This window comes from Myotis davidii, unplaced genomic scaffold (assembly GCF_000327345.1).
Source record: "Myotis davidii unplaced genomic scaffold, ASM32734v1 scaffold227, whole genome shotgun sequence".
NCBI lineage: Eukaryota > Metazoa > Chordata > Mammalia > Chiroptera > Vespertilionidae > Myotis > Myotis davidii.
This window is the reverse complement of record NW_006298519.1, coordinates 1,404,714-1,423,088: the sequence shown is the minus strand read 5'-3', so window position 1 is coordinate 1,423,088 and position 18,375 is coordinate 1,404,714. Positions and strand designations below refer to the sequence as shown.

General features: G+C 53.1%; 1 protein-coding gene across 4 annotated transcripts in view; it reads left to right on the top strand.

Moving 5' to 3' along the window:
• Positions 1-15,182, top strand: part of ERG (v-ets avian erythroblastosis virus E26 oncogene homolog) — a 163,073-nt gene extending 147,891 nt beyond the window's left edge. For all 4 annotated transcript variants that reach the window (XM_015570722.1, XM_015570721.1, XM_006774142.2 and 1 more), the window contains 4 exons: positions 4,648-4,716; positions 5,337-5,393; positions 6,082-6,129; positions 13,295-15,182. In XM_015570722.1, the coding sequence (XP_015426208.1) occupies positions 4,648-4,716; positions 5,337-5,393; positions 6,082-6,129; positions 13,295-13,815 (695 nt within the window). In that variant the 3' untranslated portion in view covers positions 13,816-15,182. The remainder of the gene's footprint in view (positions 1-4,647; positions 4,717-5,336; positions 5,394-6,081; positions 6,130-13,294) is intronic.
• Positions 15,183-18,375: the final 3,193 nt, after the last annotated feature.

The window sequence follows — 18,375 nt, the reverse complement described above, 5'->3', positions numbered from 1 at the left end:
GCCCTGTCACGTCGCTGTGGCATTTCAGTTTGACCCTGTGATTGGCCAAGACTTAGGGACCTGACACGTAACCACACTCGGACGTTCACTCCCCCGTTCTTGCTCATCAACCCCTCTTCCCAGGCTACTTCCTGTAAACTTTCCCCGAATGTTCCCCATTCAGAATGTACCTCCTCCCTGCCCTCCTCCTTTTCCCTCTGCCCCCTCCCCCATCCTTTTCCTACACATCAGCATTCAGGGCAGCCCCTCCCCCACTCCTAGGAAGTGATAGCACAGAGGAGTGTCACTTAACATTCCATTTCTGCGATCTTGTTTCACGATGTTTCATGTGTTCCTCGCTTTGTCAGTCATTAGCATCAGACACCCTCCCCCCACCCCTCCTCCCCTGCTGAGTGCCGGCCTTTGGAGCTATGGCCCTGAAGGCCTCAGCTGGCAGGGACAGACAGGTCTGACTCGTAGGAGCTGCAAGCTGGTTTCTGACCTCGACATGTGCCGCCCGCCTGGCATCTTGGGGGCAGTTCATGTGAAAGCTCTCGGGTGGGCAAGGAGGACGTTCTGTAGCCCCCTCCTGCCCTCCTCCATCGCCATGGCAACTCCGGCACTGATACCCATCTAGGATGTAATCCAGAGAGAGTGGTGAGTTGAGCCTGGGAGTGCAGCCTGGACTTTCACTTTCCAGCGGCTGCTCGTCAAGGGTTTCTTGGAATTACAAGTTATCCCTGCCTTGGAGCTGGCAGCCTCGTGCCGGTCGGCACCACCAGGCACAGCCGGACAGTGGGGTAACCCTTTCTCCCCTGTGGGGCGCTTTGGAAAGCCCGGATCTTAGCGAATGGCTAAGCACGCATTCTTCACTTTTCCATGGCTGTCCTCTACCCAGAGATCTGAAAACCTAGCTGGGGAGGGCATGTGAAATGCCCCGGCAACCCATGTCTTTGTGGGGGGGGGCGGTTTAGAAGGCTGTGGAAATGTCTGGAGGAAAACGGGAGAGTGACTTCATTGTCTGAATCTTCCTCCCATTAAACCTGGGTTATAGGTTGGTTCTGGCAACAGCTCTCGCCTCTCTGTCTTTGCCTTTGGCCTCTGAGTTCACCGGGAGCCAGGGAGGCTCATCCTTCCCCATCCAGCCCAGCTGGGACCCTCGGAGCTGCTCTGTAAATGTGGGGTGGGTCCTGCAGAATGAGGGGGACTCGCCCACAGTCCCGGTTCTGGCCCTTGGGAAGGTAAGTGGGAGGACGGACTGCAAGAGGACCGGAAGGCTGTTCCTCCGCGGCTGGAGGAGGAGCATGTGAACTGGGTGAGGTTAACGCCGCAGGAAGGGCCGGGAGGATGCTGTCTTGGTTCCTTGATGTTGTGGGTGGTGGTGGAGGAGGCTCTTTCAGGATCAGGAACCGATCCCAGCTCCCAGCATGTACCCAGGGATGGGGGTGTGGAGGGGCGACACCGTTTGTAGCTTCGTGTTTTTGGTCCGGATCCTGGCACATGCTTCTCTGTAACCCGAGCTGCCTGTGTAATGGGGTTTAGAAAGCTCAGTTTTTACACAGAGTCTGTTACAGAAAAAAATAGCCAGCTCCCTGCTAGAAACCCACCTTCCCCGAGCAGGCCCTTCTGCCAAGAGGTAGCCGCCTCGAAGACCAAGGTTGGAGAGGCGAGGAGAGCACTGAAGTGGCCCCTGAGAATGAAGTGTGCGTAGACCCGTGTGAGAAGCCCTCCTTTGTCACTGAGGGCAAGTCGCCCATGTGCAGGGAGCCGTCTTTCTTCAGTAAACTCCACCGCCTCTGCCCCGAGGGCGAAGTGCTGCCGGGGGTCACCGCTGGCCCCGGGTCACGGCTGGCCGTGCCTCATCTCAGGGAGGCCAACCCAGCGTTTCCCCTGTCACAACCCCAGGGGAAAAGGGGAGGAGCTGAGCACCCTCAGCTGTGATCGGCAGCTGATAAGGCTGCATCGGGCCAGAATGTCATGAAGGCAAACAAAGGCCGCTTATCTTCCGTGGTGACACGTTTGCGAACATGCCAGTCACTGTTCACGTGGACATCGCAGGTTCTTGGCTGAAGACCAGACTTGGTGTCGTTTAGGTCCTGACTTACTTTCAAGGGAGAATGGACACGGTGACACACCCTAAGGAGGATTTTATGGGGGGAAATAGAGTCTCAAAAATATTTCTCTATTCGTAGTTTGGTGTTTAATTTTTTCCAGCCGCCATACTTTTTTCTTTACGTTTAAAATAGCAGCAAACTAACCTACTGACACTTGCTATTAGTTCTGTTAGTTCATCTCAGATACAACCATTCGATCTAGAACTCTGTACACACTTCTTTCTCTGTGTGGCCGCTCTCGGGCAGCGCCTCTAAAATGAGTGTCTGTGGGGCACAGCGTTCTGAATGAGAGCCGTGGAAAGGCCTGGCACAGGCTTCCTCCGTGTCGGTGTGCACCGTCCCCGGGGTCCTGGTAAATGCAGGCTCCGAAATAGTCAATCTGGAGAGAGATTCTGAACGTCTCACCAGCTCCCAGATGTTGCTCGTATTGCTGGCCTGCGGACCACACTTGGAGAAATTACCCTTTTATGTAATGATGTTTACTTTGAATTTATATTAGTTCACACAAACACTCCATGCTTTTGTTCCAGCCCTCCGGTCCAGTTTAAGAACCCATTGTGGCCCTCCAGTCAAAAAGTTTGCCCACCCCTGCTCTAGAATGTATTTCTACAGGGAGTTCCCCCAAAATCTGTCTGCACTATAACAACTGATAGCTCCATGTTGAAAGTGAAGTGTATTTTAAAAACACGGCTTTTATGAGTATTCAAAGTGGGTGTAGATACTTTTGGGGATACCCTACGTATTATCTTGCTTCAGCATTTGGTACACAGAAGGCCCTGGGGCCCCCAGCCCCGGGATCTCCATCCCAGGACACACGTAGGACCAACATGTGATCCCTGCTCCTGAATTGGGCTGGATGCTGCTAGGATGGTCTGGCCAGTAGATCTGTCTTTTGTTCTGAAACAGTTCTCACGTGGAAACTCTGGCTAACTAACCAGTTTTCAGACAAAATGCAACTGGATGAGAATTCCTATGCATAGTGCTCCCAGAAACTTAGGTTGGAATTCCGTTCGTTGTAAATGGATAGCGGCTGCCGGTTTAATCCCCGCAGGTAACCAACCCCGACACCAGAAAAGTGAGACTGAGCCGGGTGGGAAAGGCTGGTGATCAGTCCAATGATGTGACGATGCCAGCCGGCAGGGAGTGGCAAGCCATGGCCGCGATTAAACAGAAAACTCATCCAGCCCAACCGAAGCCCCGAGGGTAGGGTTTCAGCGACCACCCCACCGGGGATGCCGGCAGCCACGCAGACCGAGTAAATTACAGCCACTCTGTGCTGATGTTCAGGTTACATGTCATGGCCCTTCTCTCTGGGGTTGGGAAGAGGGAGAGACACGTCTTCCGCAATGCAGTCCAGCTTTTGGGAGACGGACCCACCAGATTGCCAGCTTTAAGTAAAATGAGCTGTTTAAAGCCAGGCTCAGAGCAAGCGGCACTGCGCTGCCCACCGAGGGCGATGCTGCAGCCGTTTCCAGGTGCCTGGCAGCGAAGTCGCCCCGAAACGTCTGGCTCTGGCTTCTCGGTTGGCCCGGAATGACCCGTGGCACTGACCTGAGACCCTTCAGTCCAAGAAGATGTAGTTAGTTTTTTTGAAATGGTTCTGTACTAAGATGGAGGTAGAAGCAACGTTGTATGTGCACAGTTGGAGCGTGCATAACAGTGTCCCTGGAATATGTTTTCGAAAGAAAATGACTTAGAGTCTTCTTAACCATTGCTAGAACTTGCACCAAGGATGCAGAAGTGGGTATTAAATTTGCATATGCAATGTGCATAGAGACTGATGGGGCGAGTGATCACACGTGGTCCGTGCAAAGGAATGATGGGCCTCTCCTGAGGCCCTGACGGTCATTGCTGGCACGTGGTGGGGACACTGCCCCCTCAGCCTTGCAATTTATATCATGCAACTTATGTTAGAGAAATTCTAAATTCATTTCGAGAAGGAGAAAGAGGAGACATCTGCATAGGAAAAGGAGGAGACAGTGAAGAGTGATTCAACATAAGAGGCTGAAATTGTAAAGAGAAAGTGAGGGGTGGCCGAGAGAGGCAGCGGAGAATAAGGATAAGGAGGGAGAGCTCATTTCCACAGAAGAAAACGGAGAAGGAACGCGAGCATCATTTGGGGGTTGAGATGCAGACCTCAGGCAAGAACTGGTTGATTGGTCAGAGTTGTGGGCTCTGTTCTGGATGGTCCTGGAGATAAAAATGGGCTGGATACAGGTCAGTCCCATGGGGTGCAGGCCGCCTTCGACGGGAAGAAACGTTCAGTGTGGCCTGCCCTGTGGTTGGAGGTCACCCTGGGAGAGTCCGCAGGCTCTGGGGGAATCTGTCAGTGGGGGTGGCAGATTAACAAATGGGTAGAAATGTCAGATCAGTAAAATACACAGAATTGTCATTTGTAAATAAAACCTGAATCGGATGGGATCCAGGTTGACAATTTCTTTGGATGACTGGCTTTTCTTGCACAATATTTATTCAAAGAAACACAAGACACATATAAGATATCTGTTATAAGAGTAAATTATTGATCTTTTAGTCAATTTCTTCGTCTTTACAGATTTACCTTATGAGCCACCCAGGAGATCAGCCTGGACCGGTCACGGCCACCCCGCCCCCCAGTCGAAAGGTGAGGTGTTGGCTCCGACTGCCTTGAATCCACATGGCACAGGGTCCCTCTGATGGAGTAAACATCATTTCTGTAGCTAATCTATGGTTTCCCAACATGGAAAGTGTTCCTCCCCTTGGCAAGACAGGCACAGCTAGTCCTCAGGTTATACCCACTTCCCCACAAAGAGAAGTGACTGCTGGCATGGACTTCAGTGCGCACACGCGTGTCTCCTGGGGTGGCTGAGTGCAGATCAGACACGGAGTGATTTCCTGATCTCGGCCATGTTTAAAGTCTCCCTGGCTTTATTTCATTTTCCTGATCATTTCCCTTTTACTTATTTTAGATTGTGATTCAGTTAAATCTGTTTTGTAAGCCATTGCAAATTCTTTTCTTTTGGGAAAAGGGGGGTATAAATACATTTTTTAAATAATATAAAGTGCTCTTTTTTTTTTTTTCTGCAATGTGCACATTCGGTTTCATGAGAAAGAAAATTTTCCTTCCTGTAAGATGTTTCTTTTTATAAAAGGGAGACCGTTACATCACTAAGGTAGCTGATGGAACGATGAGGCCACAGCATCTGAGACGAGTGGCCACATAGAACTTACAGCTCTTTGTCTCTCTTGTTTTCTCACGTTCAGCTGCTCAGCCATCTCCTTCCGCAGTGCCCAAAACCGAAGACCAGCGGCCTCAGCTAGGTATGTGTCCGGGAGCCTCGGTGGCCATGAGCGAAGCGACAGGTTGGGTGGCATATTTCTAAAATGTGTCCTTTGCTAATGAGACTCATGTTGCTTTGTCTTCTTCACAACTGCTTCATATATCAATCGGGACAGAACGATCCGTCTGCTCAGCCAGGATGACGGGGGGTTGGTTAAAACATCTCCACAATCTGCACAGTGAATGTGGAAGGAAACATTCCACTTGCACACAGCGTGTCTCTGTGTGGCTCATGAGTTCTTTTAATTTCACCTTACAGTCCAGGCATTCCACACCGGTGCCCTCAGGTGCAGCAGTGCCCACACCGGTGCCCACACAGCACAGTGGGGAGTGGATGTTATCAGTGATGCTGTCAGCATGGCCCACACGGAGCTGGCCGACTGGGGACTGAACTTGTGTACCCTATTTGTGTCCTGGGGTGGAGAGAGCACGGGGTTGGGTGAACCCCAGGCCAACTCTGAGCTCAGCCGAATGAGGAGGCCCTGAGCAAGACACTTCACTCAGCTCTCCTGGGAGGTTTTATCTAACACGGGTGGCGCCTGGTGACCTTGGTATGGGGGACACGTTCAGCTCTGAAATCGGGGAGCACAAGACAGGAGAACGCCCACAGTGACATCACCGAGTCACAGCTGTGTCTTCGGGGTTTGACACCTTTTCTTTTCTCTGTAGATCCTTATCAGATCCTTGGACCAACGAGTAGCCGCCTTGCAAACCCAGGTGAGATACAGCTGGTGTGGTTGCTAACCTTTATGGCAGTGGTGGTTGTGAAAAGATACATGGCCAAGGGTGACTAGTTCCTTCCATGGAACCAGTTTCAGGGTTAGGTCTCGCTGGGTTAGTCGCCCAAGTGGAAAAATACGGGCCAGGATATAAATGAAGGTTTTAGCTTCCGTAAAGAGCATCATGACCTCATCCATGCTGCCCGAATTTCCTAGGGCCACTAGAAGAAGGACACGGAGGGGGCAGAGGCTTAGAAAACAAATGTTTTCTGTGTCAGTTTTGAAGGACGACGTCCAAGGTCAAGGTGTCTGCAGGGCTGGTTATCTTCTGAGGGTCATGAAGGAGGGACCTGGTGCAGGCTCTCTCCTTGGCTTGTAGGCGGCCACCTTCTGCCTGTGTCCCTTCCCCTGTCTTCCCTCTACATGGGTCTCTGTTCCCAGTGTTGTCACCCTTTCATACCAGCACTGGTCATATCGGATTAGGGTCACCCTAATAACCTCACTTTAACGTGATCACCTCCATGAAGACCCCGTGTTCAGTAAGGTCACATTCTGAGGTTCTGGGGGGCTAGGACTTCAGCATGTGAATTTGGGGAGAGGGTGGCACAATTCAACCTATTACACAAGCAGTTAAATCATATTTCAAAAAGAATGCTGCTTACAACCCTACGATTTCAAATCCAGAGTTATCTTCAGAATGGTCTGTTTCTCCACTTTGATGCCAGGGGAAAGGGCGGGTTCTTCCCTGGCCCGTTTGTAGCCCGGGCCTTGCAAGGGGGGTCACCTGTGGCCACCGGCCAGTGCCAACCCCACTGTTTTATTTGGTGACGCTCCGACCCGAGCCTGCTGGGCTGCAGAAACCCACCACACGGGCTGCGTATTCTCAGCAGCAAGTCAGACGCGAGGATGGCACGGGCATCTTGCTGGCACACGCTGGAAAGTGTATTTCCTAAATGTCGAGGCCAAGATCGGGCTGGAAATGGAAAAATTCAGATTTAGCACACGTCCCCTCGAGGGAGGCTACGCTTTGGGAACATAAGATATGATGATTTAGAGCAGTGGTTCTCAACCTTCTGGCCCTTTAAATACAGTTCCTCATGTTGTGACCCAACCATAAAATTATTTTCGTTGCTACTTCATCACTGTAATGTTGCTACTGTTATGAATAGTCATGTAAATATCTGATATGCAGGATGGTCTTAGGCAACCCCTGTGAAAGGGTCGTTCGACCGCCAAAGGGGTCGCGACCCACAGGTTGAGAACCACTGATTTAGAGGGTCCGCTATTTTGATATTCTATTTTAGTTCATGTCAACGAATTCAGCAAATGTTCTTTAAGCGTCTGACAGGGTGGAAGGGCCTGCTTTGTTTCCTGCCCTCCCCCGGGTCTGGACCAGGTGCTCAGTGATTATTTGTTGGAGAAGTCAGTGCCGGAGCAATAAGATCTTGTCCTGACCCTCAGGGAGCTCACATGCAGTGGAGAGGGGGCGTAGGGAATGGCCACACTGTTCAATGAGGGCGGCCGCAGGTGCTTCCCTCATACGTGAGCCCCTCCTGGTGGGCGTGTCTCCGTGGCCTCGGTCCCTCCCTGTGCCCGTGGTCAGCTTTCCGTCTGCAGGGGCCTCCACAGCCTTTGAACTGAAGCGATGACTGTGAGTGAGGTGCTTAGGGAGGCGGGCCTGGAGAGGTGCTCAGGGGAGACTCGAGAGAGGAAAACACAGAAGCCAGATGCCGGCAGCGTTAGTTCAGTGACCGGAGACCACATTCTGACCGCTCCCCCACATGATGCCTGCGCGGCCCGCACGCCTGGGGTCCTGGCAGCCAGAGGTCATTATCTCCATCCAACGGAAGGGACTCGGAGGACCAGAGGAAGTGGGTAACTTTTCCCGGGTCACAGCCAGTCAGAGGGGAGGCTAGATTTGAACCCGGACTCTGTCTGCCACGTCTTTCATTGCCTTCCCCTAAACTCCCTGAGCAAGCCCGGGGAGGGGCGGGGCGGTGAGGTCTGGGAGCACGGGGAGCGAGAGGAGAGGAAGGAAGGCTCGCCATGCGGTTAGCAGCTGTTCAGGTGCACGGGTGGGTCTGAGGTCAGGAATGGAGGGAGCAAAGTGCCAGGGGTGCCACACAAGACCAAACTGGCCTTCCCACGCACACACGCCGGCCAGTGAAATACAGGCCCACGCCCATGTCACAGCGCAAAGGTATGGCTTAGGGGAGAAGGGGGCTCAGAGAGTGGCTGGCCCGTGAGCAGAGCCTCAGCTCTCACAGAGGCACACGGTGCCCAGCAGCTGGGTTGCCCACTGTAGGTAGAGGGCCTGGCGGAGGCGGGAGGCCTGGGAAGATGTCTTGGTACCTAAGTAGCCAGGGACACTCGCGTCTCATGAAGGACCGCCCTCTACCCCTTTCTCGGCGGGCTTAGGGAGGCGGCGGCATCCTACTCTGACCTGCACATGAAGATTGTGTTCCTTAGCTTGTCATGACTGAGACCAGCGGTCGGCAAACTCATTGGTCAACAGAGCCAAATGTCAACAGGACGACGATTGAAATTTCTTTTGAGAGCCAAATTTTTTAAACTTAAACTATATAGGTAGGTACATTGTTATTAATTTAATTAGGGTCCTCCTAAGGCTTAGGAAGAGCCACACTCAAGGGGCCAAAGAGCTGCATGTGGCTCGCAAGCCACAGTTTGCCGACCACGGATTTAGGCCTTCTCTATACCCGGCCTTGGGCCCCATCAGCTGTATTCACGGGGCCTTTCCCCGGGACCAGCGTGTCTTTCATCTTTCTATCAATGCTCCTTCCTGTCGGAGTCTATTATTCCTCGCTCTGAAAAATAAATCCCTCATCCCTCCCAGTGTTGGCTCTTTCCATGGTACGCATTCTTTTCAGTGGGAAGATGACATCATGGAGCATGAATGCACGGGCGCTGTCAGCATCGGGCCATCTCCGCTCCCAGCATTCACTGTGCACTTGGCCCGTATTTCTCCTGCTGGGAAAGGGTGTCCCTGGGTTACCCTGTGGACCAGGCAGCTCCTCTGTGTCCGTCAGGCGGGCTGCATGTTTCACGTGGCTCCTTGAATGGACCGAGGCCACCTTTCCAAGAAAGAGGCCTGTGAAGGTACGTCGGGTGGCTGCCTGGGGACACCTGGGGAGCCTTCCCTGGCGGCCGGGACAGTGCATGTGGCTCAGGCAAAACCCAGCACCGTTTCAGGATGTGCTGTTCATTGTTAGGGGGTTCTGGCATGGTCAGTCTCCCACTGGGAACTTCCCAAGCTCCCGGCCCAGGGAGGGGACCCCTGGGAGGGGCTGGAGGGGACTTGCAGGCGTGGGCCTGAGAGCAGGTTTGTGCGGTGATTCGGGGCTGCAGCCTGCAGCAGGGTTCCGACCCTCACTGACCTTTTGCAAATTAGTCACCTACGTCTCTGGCACCCGGGAAGCATCCAGTGGCTTTCTCCAGCTCCAGGCCAGGGGCGTACCTTCCTTTCAACTTGGATTTCTAGCCCAAACCAGTCAGAATCAGAGCGTCACCTACTGCGTTCATCCTCAGAGTGACCCTAAAGGTCGTGCTTTTGCCATCAGCCCATTTTACAGGTAAGAACACCGAGGCACAGAGCTGGGGAAGCTGCCCCAGGTCCCATCCGTGGTGGCGCCAGGAGCCAGCCAGCAGTGCTGTCACCGCAGTGGCCCTGACAGCCACTGGACACCCTGGCCCTCCAGCAAGTCCCTTCTGAGCCACACTCAGCCTGGGACACATGTCCTGGGGCCACGCCTGCTGCCTTGATTTCCACACGGTGTTCCGCAGCACCCCGGCCGTGGGAGAAAGTGGCCCCAGACAACTGCCACTGTGGAGCCTGCTGGGCCCTCCGTCAGCTGTCCCCACAGTGTCCTGCTTAGGGACAGCCCTGCTGGTCCCACAACTGCTGACCCCCCCCCCAACCCCCCTGCTCTGCTCTGTGGTTTATAAACCGTTCAGATGTTCTGCCCTTTTAGCTCAGTCTGGACCTCTTCGCTGCCCCGTTTCTCTTCTTTCCTCTGGAAAATGAAAGCATTGCCTTTGGGCCTCTTCCAAGCCCTGTGCTGCTCACCCCGCAGGGCTCTCCTGGAGGCGGGCAGCCCCCATGGCGCCCCACCGCCCAGGTCTACCCTGGTCAGACTGAGTACTCCTTCCTAGAGTTAAGGATTTTCTCGAGACCGTTGTTACTCAAGAGGCGCAGGTGGTGATGCCTGTAGGAGGCTTGGGTCTTATAAGAATTTCTCCTTTTACTTGTGAGTGTGGCCAGCGGACGCCCCAAGTCACTCTAAGCTTCCCAAGCCTTAGGTATCTTGCCTTGGGACCCGTACCCACTAGTCTAAAATGCACCCATGTGGCACCGTCAGCGTTACCACTTTGACAGTAAAATAACTGGGTTGCTGCTGAAAGTCTGGGCCGTGAGTAATCCCTTTCCTTTCCTAGCGACTGCGATTTCTTGGCTCCCGCGTGCGCCCCTGGCCTTCTTGCCCGGGGAGGCTGTGAGCTCGTGCCACGAGGTGATGGGCGTCAGGTGCAACCGTGCATGAGCTGGACGTAGTGTCCGTTTCCTACGCGTTCTCTGAGCTTGCATTTACGTGGGGTTCTCAGGTTTGGGAGCCGATGGGTTTTGTTTACAGATCTCATTCCCACAGACCCTGGGGATGCTCAGAGGCCAGAGCCCGGGTCCTAAGGCTCATTTAGGGCAAATAGTGAGGAATGCTCATCTGTTTCTTAAGCTTGAGTTTCCAGCCAGGGTTTCAGTCCGGGCCAGCTAGTGCTTCTGAAGCAGGAGAGACGGGGCCCGGCTGTCCTCCGGTCCCGTGGTCCACGTTTGCACAGGAAGAGGCCGAGGGACAGGTTCCTGGGGAGCAGTGCCCAGGTTTGGGCAGATCCCTAGTATTCTTTCAACTGCGTAGGAAGGTCTGTGTGTTACTTCAAATCTGTGGAATTGCTCTCTTCGCTGAGGAGGCTGCCTGAATATTTATTTTCAGCTGATTCCCTGTTTATGCTGAAGCATATGTCAGATTGCTAAATCAAAAATCCGTGTTCATCTCCATCCCCAGGTCCCATATGGGTTTTTCTTTCCAAGTATTAATCCTTTGGTTACAATATATACACTAAAACCATATGGTTCTCCCACTCCTTCCTTTGTGTGTGTGTTTAAAATGCATATTAATGAAACGTTGGGGGCAAGAAGACTTGATTGAGAACAGTTTGTGGTCCCGAGAAGGCACAGGCTCCCAGTGTGACGCCCTACAAGCTGCTAATACCTTTCAAATGTGCGGCTGGACCGAAGGCGATCGCCTTCGGGATGTAGTCGGGAAAGGCTGACCTTTCTCACGGAGCCGGCGGGTGGGTGGATCACAGACACAGCCCCCTCCACGTGGCCAGCGTGGGAACGAGGAGGTGCGAGCTGGACAGCTTACACAGGGAGCCGGTGAGAGGACTGGTGGAAAACACATTCGTAACTGAGGTCTACATGACATCGGTTCCCTGAATGGTTGCCAGTTAAAGCGACTTTGACCATCCAATCACGTCCCTGGGTTCTCGCTGAGAGTATAATGAAAGGTCGTCTTCGTGGCCATAAGCCCGAGGCCGCTGCAGCTGGGAGTCCAGGAGAAAGGACCTGCTTCTGACGCATCTGCAAAGCATCTTTCATCTGCTGCACAGCCCTGGGTCTCTCCTGGGATTCAGTCTGACTGTCAGTATTGAATGCTTCTCGCCTTTAGCGAGCCGTGAGTCAGCGTAAGCCTTACGCTGGTGGTTCTCAACCTGCCTAAGGCCGCAACCCTTTAATACAGTTCCTCATGTTGTGGTGACCCCCAATCATAAAATTATTTTCGTTGCTACTTCATAACTCTAATTTTGCTACTGTTATGAATCATAATGTAAATATCTGATATGCAGGATGTATTTTCAGGGGTCGCGACCCACAGGTTGAGAACCGCTGGAAGGTATTGTAACATCGTGGTGAGGTGCCTGATTTGTCTCTGAATTAAAGAAAACATAAAAGCTGCATGTCTGACAGCTGATTCCCATGGGGTCAGGAGAACCTTGACGGTGCACCCCAGTCTAGCAAGGACCCCTCAACCTCGTTGGAGCCTCCCTCCCCCCGGGGACCTGCAGCCACTCACTGTAGCATTTCTCCTTCCTTGGAAACTTGTGTGAGCGCAGTTGGCACGGCAGCGCGGGGCGCACACGTGGCTTTCCGTTACGATGCGTTTGCCTAAACACTGGAGAGGGGCGATCTGGTTTGAAATAGGGCCAACGCTTCTCTAAACTTCCTCATTTTGAGTGGGCGAGTTCTGTTCTAGGAAAAGTTTTGACAGAATGGCTTTCCGAGTGCCAGCGAAATGTTATGTTAGAAATAACGGTGTTTACTTCCATTCTCTTATTTTTTTTCCATAAACTTTTTAGGAGTTCATTTCCTAAATCTGACTTTTATTATTTCACTTGACCTCGCCAGTATAAATGGCATTAAGTCATTATTGCCATCCACATAACGGCCCATTCTGCCTCACAACATAGGAAAAATAGGCCCTCCACCCCCTACCCCTGCAAACATCGTGTTGACCTGGATGTTCTTCTGAGAAGTCAGGAATGGATGGGACCAGCCTGCCATCCACTCGCCCCATAGAAATTCTCTGCTTCTTAGGAAGGACTTGGGTTTGTAACCAGACTGATAGTCACCAAGGGCCATCGTCCTAGGGCAGGTTCCCTGGGCGCAGAGTTTGGGATGAGGATCCTTGTGCGTGTGATTAGCTAAGGGCATGTTCTCGGGAGAGAGGGAGGGGAGAAGCAGGACAGGGCAGGGGAAAGAGGACCCTGGGGCCCTAGTGGACCCCTGCTTCAGTCTGATCTCAGGGAACCTCAGGAGCATGAACAGCTTCCCAGGCTGGGCTCCTCCCTGAGGCAGGGGGGCCCGTCTCCCATAGCCTTGGTCTGTCCCTCTGGCCGTAGGCTGCTGGGAATGGGCCAGGTGGCTCCTGTCCAGCCACGGGCAATTGTCAGCAGAACAGGGGAGGCCCCAGTATCTGAGGGACAGGTGCTGGCCTGGGAAAGGGCCCTGGGTGCCCGGTAGCACCTCCCTGTCACTGAAGAAAGGCCACCTCTCTGTGCACCCCGTCCTCACTGCTGTTTCCTGTCCCCCGTAGGGAGCGGGCAGATCCAGCTCTGGCAGTTCCTCCTGGAGCTCCTCTCCGACAGCTCCAACTCCAACTGCATCACCTGGGAGGGCACCAACGGGGAGTTCAAGATGACAGACCCCGACGAGGTGGCCCGGCGCTGGGGTGAGCGGAAGAGCAAGCCCAACATGAACTACGATAAGCTCAGCCGCGCCCTCCGCTACTACTACGACAAGAACATCATGACCAAGGTGCATGGGAAGCGCTACGCCTACAAGTTCGACTTCCACGGCATCGCCCAGGCCCTCCAGCCCCACCCCCCGGAGTCCTCTCTCTACAAGTACCCCTCGGACCTCCCGTACATGGGCTCCTACCACGCCCACCCACAGAAGATGAACTTTGTGGCGCCCCACCCCCCAGCCCTCCCCGTGACCTCGTCCAGTTTCTTTGCGGCCCCGAACCCGTACTGGAATTCCCCGACTGGAGGCATCTACCCGAACACGAGGCTGCCAGCCAGCCACATGCCCTCTCACCTGGGCACCTACTACTAGAGCCGAGAGGGGCCTTTCCCAACAGCACACAGTCGTCGCCAGGACATTACCACACACTCTATTGGAGACCAGGAATCAAAAAATAAAAAAAAAAAGTGCCTCAAGAGGAATGAGAAAGCTGGGCGGGGGATGGGGAAGGAAGCCAGGGACGAGACCCAAAGACTCTTAGCGGGAGGGAATGACCAAAGTCTGACTACAGAGAGACAGCGGATGCTGACCATGGGACGTACACAGACCTGGGATCTGTGGGCCAACCTTGTAAAAGACATTGTAGGTAGAAGCATGAGGTCATAGGACAAAGTGCCAAAGAAAAAGTGGCCTGAAGATGTGTATACACTTCAGAGTCCAGGATCCTGCTCATGCAAACCAGGATAGAACCAAAGCCATCCAGAAAACACAGTCTGGACCTAACGGACCATTCCTAATGCCATTTGAAGGAAAACTACCTGTATTTAAAAACAGAAACATATCAAAAACAAAGCCGAAAAAGAAAAAAGAGACCGTGCAGCGGACGTGGATACGAAACTCATCGGCGCCTGCTGCTCCGGGTGAAATCAGATTCATTCCATTTGACGGAGGGCTGTCAGCTCTCCCAAGCTGTGAAGACGACCCAGAGTCTCCAACTCCTTTACAGTATTCCAGGGGCCAGGAGCTGGACGCGGGACTGAGCACGTGCGTGGAGAGAGTGTGGATGCAGAGGAGGGCTGGGGGATGTGCGGGCGGGTGCGGAGGGGCCGAGCCGGAGGAGGCAGGGCTGGGCGGGAGCTCAGGCCGTGCAGCTGGACAGGGGACAGTGTTGGGACTGCGGAGAAGGGACTCGTGGTTGAATGCGGCCAGTGCTGCACCAAAGCCAGTGTGTGAGGGAGGACGTGGTGGAACAAAGTGAGGGGCAGTGGTGGGATTCAGACATGAAAACATGCATCTCTTTTTTGTTTGTTTGTTTGTCCAAAGAAAATTGTAACTGGAATTGTCTGATATTTAAAAGAGTCATTCGGGACAGCATGGCTTCGTGGGGGCTCTGTTCCCCAGGGGGGGTCCGGCGAGAGACGCTCTGGGCCGCTGCGCTCCGACATCGCCCGGCTCTGGGCCAGGCGGGCTCCGGTGTCCCTTCGAGTCGCGAACGCTGTGCGTTTGTCAGAAAGAAGTATACAAGTCCATGCGGTCCCCCCCCCCTTTTATATAATAATTATATAACTTATGCATTTATACACTACGAGTTGATCTCGGCCAGCCAAAGATACATGACAAAAGGGACAATCAGTGGTAGAATGTGGCCTTGAAATCTCACTCTGTATGCTTAATGTTTACAATACGAAGTTACTAGTTCTTAGAGTGCAGAATGTATGTAATAAAACAAGCTTGGCCTAGCACGGCGAGTTGGAGTCACCTCGGCGTCTGCATTTGCACTTTTTTGGTGGCGGACTTTGCCTGAGAGCAACCTGTGCGGATTGTTGTGGGTCTTGTGTTATAATCTCATCATCTCGGGGAACTGAGAGCCAAGCAACTAGGGTGTTTGGCACCCAAACAGCGTGGGCTCTCTGCCCTTCTTGCCCCCTCTCTCTCTCGTATTCCTAGTCCCTTCTAGAAGGACCAGAGGTTCCCCCCAGGGGACTCCACATTCGTGGCCCGAGTGGAAAGAGGCCGCGGCGGCGCTGAGGTGGTTGCTGAGGCATTCCCGATGAGCACGGGACACACATCACCCTGACTCCTCTCTCTGGTCACAAAGCATCTGCCGAATGGCGAGCTAGCTATTGCCCTCGGTGCCAACTGTACTGCTGTTGGTAAACAGAGCGTCGGACAGCTGCGATCCCTCACTTTAAAGAAACAGGACAGCTTCTCAGTGTTCCACTCGCCTTTTCTCTCCGAGGATGTCGCCAGATAGCCTGTGGCCTGGGTCTCCCCGCCACGGCATTGTCTGGGTGCCACGGGGTGGGCTTCACCGGCCCCGGGCCTGGTGTATTACCAGACACGGTGTGTTTCTCGGACCTCAAGTCCATTTCCTTTGACATCTTTCCTCTCCTCTGTGTCACCAATGCTGCCGCCCTGGGCCAAGGGGAGGGCGGTTTGAGAGGCGGGACACGAAGCAACGTAAGAGGAAGCCGGCCTGACCGACTCCTCGGCCTGAGGGGGCCATTGCACAGCTGGTTTGGGGCTTGCTTTGCGCCTCATAGGAGATTAGGTGAAGTTGCCAGGCCTCGGTGCTATGGGTGTTTGGCAGTGGTCTTCAAAGTCCGTGGGGTCCGTTTCCCACCGCCTTACTCGGATTTAAAGAAGTCCCACCATCAATCATTTCCCAGCAGCCTGGGGAAAGCCCCCCAAGTGCTTCTATCTCTCAGGGGGGAAAGTAAAAGCAGGAAAGCTGGCAGCCGGGGGGCCCATGCTGCTCTGATGGACAAGATCAGTCATTTTTTCTGGGGTGCAAAGGCAGGCACACCTACATTCTACTCAGAAATGCAGACGTACTTGGATAACCACTCAGGTCCACTCCTTCCATGTTGTATAATGAGCCAAATAATAGAAACAAGACACGCTGATCACACTCAACCTCTCAGCTGTTTTCAGTTAGGTCCCCCTCCACGTCCCCGCTCCCCCAGATTATTAGCAAGCTTTCTGACACGCATGGTGATTTTGGAGAAGATGATAATGCTGAGTCCTCCCAAATAAATCATTCTTAAATGATGTCATAAAAGAACGTTGACCCTCTGCCCTCATCATAATCTGGTTTCAAAGCTCTCTCCAACGCGTGCTCCCAGCCCCATGGACCCCCGCGTGGTCTCGCTTCTGCTGGCAGGAGATAGATCCTCTCTCCTCGTCCCAGTCTCCGGGACACTTCCGGGAACCTGCATACCCCCCAGGCTCAGCCAGAACTTCATTCTGTCTCCAGGCTGATGCTCTGGCTGCATCTCCGAGGGGTTCAAGGTGAGGTCACCGGTGGGGACTGGTGCACTTAGAGAACTTACTGTTGCCCCAAAGCACCTCTCCACACTGACATCTGGTTACGGGGGCCCGGAGGGGTGCCTGGGGTGACAGGTGCAAGACAGACATCTGACCCTCAGAGCTGCAAAGAGGGGAAACACAGATGTCCGTGGGACCCAAGAAGATTTTTAACTGTAGATCTTTGTTGAAACAGAACAATGTCGCTTCTTTAGAAACCTGACTTAACTAGTCTCTCACCACTCGCTTGGTTCTCAGATGACTAATTAGAGAATAAAAAGCACTTTAGATTACTCAAGGTTTACCAGGTTCTGTTCCTTCTCTTTATTTTAACCTTGTTTTAATTAATAAAAATACATTTTTATTGATTTCAGTGAGGAAGGGAGAGGGAGAGAGAGAAACATCAATGATGAGAGACAATCATTGATCAGCTGCCACCTCACGCCCCCCACTGAGGGTGGAGCCTGCAACCGGGGCATGTGCCCTTGACCGGAATTGAACCTGGGACCCTTCAGTCCGCAGGCCGATGCTTTATCTATTGAGCCAAACCCGCTAGGGCTTACCCTTGTTTTAAAAAATCTTGTTAACATATTTTCATGTCAAATGTGGAAAAGGTTGGATACAGAAATCCAGTCCTGGAGATCATGAGGACCTCTTGACTGATCAGGACAGTGGCTCTCAAAGCGTGGCCCCAGGCCAGCGGCACCAGCCTCCCCTGGGGTGTGTGTGTTCTCAGACCCTGCCCCAGACCTCCTGAAACTCAGCCCTCAGTTCCAACCCAGCCACTGGCTCTCACAAGCCTGACGGGTGATCCCGATGCCTGATGAAGTTGGAGAGCCGCTGCAATGGAAGAAAAGATGATCTGTGTCCAGGTATGGAACGTTCAGTGTGAAATCTCAATCCCTTGAAGTTGTCTCTGTGGCCACATGGCAATTGACCATGAGGTTAAGCGAGTTACTCTGAAGTGTCATCCTGGGTTATGCTTCCTCTGAGCAACTCTCCTCCCCACTGTTAACTGGTCCTGTGTGTATTAGTTACCTACTGCCGAGTAACAAATGAACCCACTCTCCTCAGCATGAAACAACACACACCTGTTACCTCACGGTTTCTGTGGGTCAGGAGTCCAGACACAGCACAACTGGGTCCTCTGCCCAGGTCTCACAGGCTGAAATGCAGGAGTCAGCCAGGACTGTGATCTCATCTGAAGCTGAGATCCTTTTCTAAGCTCACTGATTGCTGGCAGAAGTCAGTTCCTTGCAGTTGTAGGACTGACATCCCATTTCCTTACTGGCTGCCAGCCAGGGGCCACTCTCAACTCTTACAGGCCACCTAGGGTCCTTGCCATGGGGCCTTCTCCATAGCAAGGCAGTTGCTCCTTCAAGGCCAGCAAGGACTCTCACTTTGCATCTGACTTCTTTTAAGGGTTCTCCTGATTAAGCCAGGTCCACCCAGCATAATCTTTTTTTTTTAATTAACTCATAGGGCCTTAATTACATATAAAACATTACTTTTACCCTAGAATATACCCTAATCATGGGAATCAGACTCCCTCACAGTCACAGGTGCTGCTCACATTCCAGAGGACCGGGCAGGCATGTGCACCAGGGAACGGAAATCTTGGGGGCC